At 41.7% G+C, this 4,386-nt stretch overlaps 1 protein-coding gene across 1 annotated transcript; it reads right to left on the bottom strand.

The window, feature by feature from the left end:
- Positions 1–1,625: 1,625 nt before the first annotated feature.
- LOC108595833 (odorant receptor 22c) lies at positions 1,626–3,981 on the bottom strand. The gene is made up of 6 exons (XM_017981127.2): positions 3,467–3,981; positions 3,219–3,409; positions 2,982–3,163; positions 2,095–2,196; positions 1,750–1,902; positions 1,626–1,676 (listed from the first exon to the last, which is right to left on the bottom strand). Exons 1-6 carry the CDS (start codon positions 3,979–3,981, stop codon positions 1,626–1,628), a joined length of 1,194 nt encoding a protein of 397 aa, XP_017836616.1.
- Positions 3,982–4,386: the final 405 nt, after the last annotated feature.

Here is a 4,386-nt window from a genome sequence, read left to right as displayed (position 1 = left end):
CGCGCTATCAAAAGTTTATAACATTTTCAATGTGGTCGCTCTACATGCGACAACTGCCCCACCCTACCGCCGTTGGTAGACAGTTGCGTGCAATCCCAATACTTGTAATATATTATCCAAAGGGCACAAAAACAAAAGCCAAAAAAAAAAAGCATTCAAGCTAGTTTATGGCCAGAATTAAATTTATTATGTGTAACATGTTAAGCGGCATTTTAAATTTCATATTGCATATAAATTGTAGTAAATATGCAATAGACAGACCATACACACACACCACAACACACAATACACATACATGTGTATAAAATATTATGTATATTTATAATAGTTGTAGGCATGAATTTACTACTTTTAAGCATTTAAGCTGATTTTAGATAATTTATGTGATGACACAAACAAAATAATTCTTTCAACAATAAATTACACAAATACAAAAAGAAATAACTGCCAATGTCGCAGCGCTCATGTATTTGTTTAAATTAAGAATAAATGCATAATTACAAACAAAGCAAACGAGTTTATAAATTTCTAGTTTACACGTACAGTCAAGCCTCGGTTCACGTAAGTTCGATCCAATTATAAATTGATTATAATCAATGTAAAACGAATTAAGCCTAATAAAATGTTGCAAAATTAAATATTAGCAGGCAATGTGCAATGGAATAGCAAAATAAAATATTTTTGTGATGCATGATTCATTGCAGCAATTTCATCGTTTGTTTTGTTTTAACATTTGAACGAATTGTAAGTCATTACTTGAGGGTTGACGATAAAATGAAATGGAATTTATCAATATGGTAAGTAAAAGATTCAATTGGATAAATTTAAAGATATATTTTGTAGTATTCACGATTATATTTGTAGTTGCTAAGGACTTTATAGGAAACGTTTAATTTACTTTGTAAAATTAAAGAGTTCAAACTATTCAGTCGATGACTTGCTCTCGATTTTGCACACAGAGCTATGAATTATAATTTGAAACATAGACTAGAGCAGCGTCTATTAATATATTCAGCATCGATTTTATTTCGCACGCTCTTTGTCTCTTGCCCTAGCCTGTGCGTCGAAAACTTTCAACTAATTACAATAAACGTCTCGGCCACGTGCCATTGGCGTCGCCTCGTTGTCAGGCTTCAGAATTTTGCAATTATAATTGCTATTTGGCATAGAGAGAGAGAGAGAAAGAGCACAGAGAGAGAGAGCACAGAGCAGCTGCAACAATAACAAGCAGCCGAACGACAGCAAGGACATAATGTGTCGCCATAAAAATGCTGCCAAGGCACAAGGAGCACCTCCTGTTCAGGTCGCTGTTGATGTTAATGTTAATGCTGACCCAATTAATATGCCCAGTGCCTCAAGTGTTTTTCATTAGTTGTGTATCGCGAAGGCACAAATAAATAAATAAAAGTAATACCAAAACAGACAGACCGCATTGCTGGTGAGACTTGTTGCGCCTTGGCGCGTCTCAAGGACGAATTAAGGGCCAGGCATAACGTTTAATTTAAATCAACAATGCAACAACAACAATAAAAAAAACAACAGCTACACATGGCCAGTGCCAGTTCCATTGCCAATCTCAGATGCTGTCGCATAAGCATACCATATCAATCATACGCCGCGTAGGCTTACAGAAACGTCTTGAGCAGCGTGATATATGAGCCGGTTGTGCTGAGTATCTGCAGAAAGATAAATATAGAAGCGAGAAGCGAGTGTAAAACATAAACATTTATTATCATAATCGCAGCGTACCGAGGTAAAGGCCGGCAGGGAGGGCGTAAAGAAAGGCACCGCAATTGTTTTCGCCCGCTGCGAGCGTTGTAATATCATTAAAATCATTTTTCTAGTCCTCACATCGCATTTGTACCACTCAGTGTCGTACAGCGTCTGGGCAACAGCAGCGCTCTGTCAAGAGATAGAGAGAGAGAGGCACATCGAAAACGCATAATGATTATGATAATGACAATGATGACAAGGATTAGGCGCAGGCAGCGCTTTGCTGTGTAATTAAAATTTTAATACAAGTGCAATTTGTGTGTTGGCTTGGTAAATTGAAATTGCAAACAAGCAAAGAAAACATGAAAAATTATTACTAACACTCTCGCTGACGTGATTGCCGCCATAGCAATAAAGAAATAGCTGTGTCATTGCGGCAACGCTGTAGCTGATGTAGGTTAAGCCGCTAAGTGATGAAGAGTTCTGCACCCGGCCACAGATAAAGCGTCAGTTGTTGTTGATTCCGTTGTACATGAAATGAAAGTCGTCTGTTATTAATTGGAAATTAAATTTCTGCGAAAAGTGCGTTGTTGATTGCAAATGTAATTACAGCAGCAAAACGCGTACAGGCGCATTTGGAAAATTGCAAAATGCATTTAATGCGCTCACAAACAATCTGTAAAGTTACCTGCAAGCATAACAGTTAACAGTTAAATAAGCATAAGTAATTGTAATCATTACTGATTATAAAGCTCAGCTGGGCTTTATATAATTGTTACAAATATTTCTCAGAATTAATTTAATTAATTGTTTGAGGTTTAAGCGCTGCATGAAATAATTTTGATTAAATTAACAATTTAAAACTTTCATGCTCATAAATTCTTTCGGGTAATTTCTGTGTTTCTTCAACTGCTCGTAAGTAAAAAAAATTGCAATTCAGAAACTAATTTCAGCAGGCCACGTGCTAAGCCACTTGGAATATTCAACTTTTGTATGCTAATATATCTGCTTGCCACAAAATGTTGCCAGCGCCCCCCTTTAGGCCAATGGGTGAGCGAGCGAGAGCCAAACCGGAAAACGTGTGAAAGGCGCATTAAAAACTTTTTGGCACTGCAACAATTCATGCGCTTATAAATCGCCACCACACAAGCAAACTCACACACATGCAAGCAAGCAAACAAACAAACAAAGCAAAGCAAAGCAAACATGACAACATAAAAAACAGGGAAAAACTTTTAAAGCGCGTCGTAGCTCTGGCTGAGGCTTACCAACATGATGTCTAAAATGGTGGAGCAGAGCACGAAGGCTGCGGACAGGAAGTGCATTAAAACGATAACGGTAATCTGGCGGGTCAGGTCGGTGCACAGATCGATAATCGCATTGTGACGCTCCACAATGTCCGCCAGACGTTGCTGCACCACAAAGTTCATGCCGCCCGTGGCACGGTCCACTGAAAGCAACAATGAGAGAGAGAAGGCTTAAGGCGGCGACAAAAGTCAAATTACCTTTGATCAGCGGCAGGAAAGTCTCGCGTATGTCCTGCTGTATGACATTGAAGACGCCGCTGATGTACATGCAGCTGCAGAGAAAGAAGCCATCGACACAGCTAAAGGTAAACACAGTGCATGCCCCAGAGGCAAACAGCAGCAGATACGTGAGCGGAAACCAACGCGGCTGCGTGGCAAAGCCAGGCAAGCTGTAAATAAACGTGCATGAGAATGGCCAGGGGCGAACTCGAGCTCGCTTCACTTACATGATATTAAAGGGCAGCTCCACTTGTCCCTCCAAGCCGTAAATGTAACGATAGAGCGCCTTGATCAGCGGCAGCGCATTGAAGAACGTATTTGTGGTCATGCCGGAGACGAACAGCAGCAGCGAGAAACGATGGGCCGCTCGCGAGCTGCGCTGCAATATGCGCTGAGCAGCTGCATCCTGACTGCTCCAGAGCTGTTGACGCACACGCTGCTTCAGCGCGTACCAGTGCGGCTGACTCCAGAAGAAGTGGCACAGCTTGAGCACACAGACGGCCTTGGTGCAGCCGGGACAGAAAGCTTCCAGCGCTGAAACCAGATTACTCAGATTTAGCACGCCGTACAGTATCTCGCCCACGGCACCCATCAGTATGACCAGAAAGCTGAACACACAAAGCAGCTGCTTGCCACAGCCTCGCTGGCGTTGCGGCCAAATGCCCACGGGCAGTCCAGAGAAGCGTGATATGCTATAAAAGCTGCCTGCAATTGGTGGCGGTGGCCGCGCGACGTTAATCATTGCCATTGATGAGTTAACCAGATCCCAGAGCCCAGCGACTGACCGAGTGTGTGAATGAGTCTGACAGGACAGCGCAGGACTTGACAGGACAGCACTGGACACTGTGCTTTTTATACGGAAACTTTAGTTTTTGACTTTGGCCAAGTTTTAATTGTTTTTGTTTGCCTTTCGTTTGTCCTCTTGGCTAATTGTTGTGCTCAGTTACAGCGCTGAGCTCTGGCCAGGATTAGTTGCGGCTTGGCTTGGCACAACCATTTGGCGCACACGCAACATTTAATTATTGTGCTTGTGCGGCAAAAGTTTTCTATTTACAAATGTTTGTGCTTTAGTTTATACTTTGCTTCATTTTTTTAATTGCAGCCACGCCCCATTGCCCCATTGTACATGTCTCTGCTCTGCTCAGCT

Source organism: Drosophila busckii, chromosome 2L (genome assembly GCF_011750605.1).
Source record: "Drosophila busckii strain San Diego stock center, stock number 13000-0081.31 chromosome 2L, ASM1175060v1, whole genome shotgun sequence".
Lineage (NCBI taxonomy): Eukaryota > Metazoa > Arthropoda > Insecta > Diptera > Drosophilidae > Drosophila > Drosophila busckii.
This window is presented reverse-complemented; position numbering and strand designations above follow the sequence as displayed.

What these genes read in the sequence shown, in the direction of transcription:
- LOC108595833 (XM_017981127.2), bottom strand. Translation starts at nt 3,981, where the DNA reads ATGATTAACGTCGCGCGGCCACCGCCACCAATTGCAGGCAGCTTTTAT. An exon ending in GCAATCACGTCAGCGAGAGT is followed by an intron (nt 1,903 to 2,094) that starts GTTAGTAATAAT and finishes ATCTCTTGACAG; the next exon opens with AGCGCTGCTGTTGCCCAGAC. An exon ending in CCCTGCCGGCCTTTACCTCG is followed by an intron (nt 1,677 to 1,749) that starts GTACGCTGCGAT and finishes ATCTTTCTGCAG; the next exon opens with ATACTCAGCACAACCGGCTC.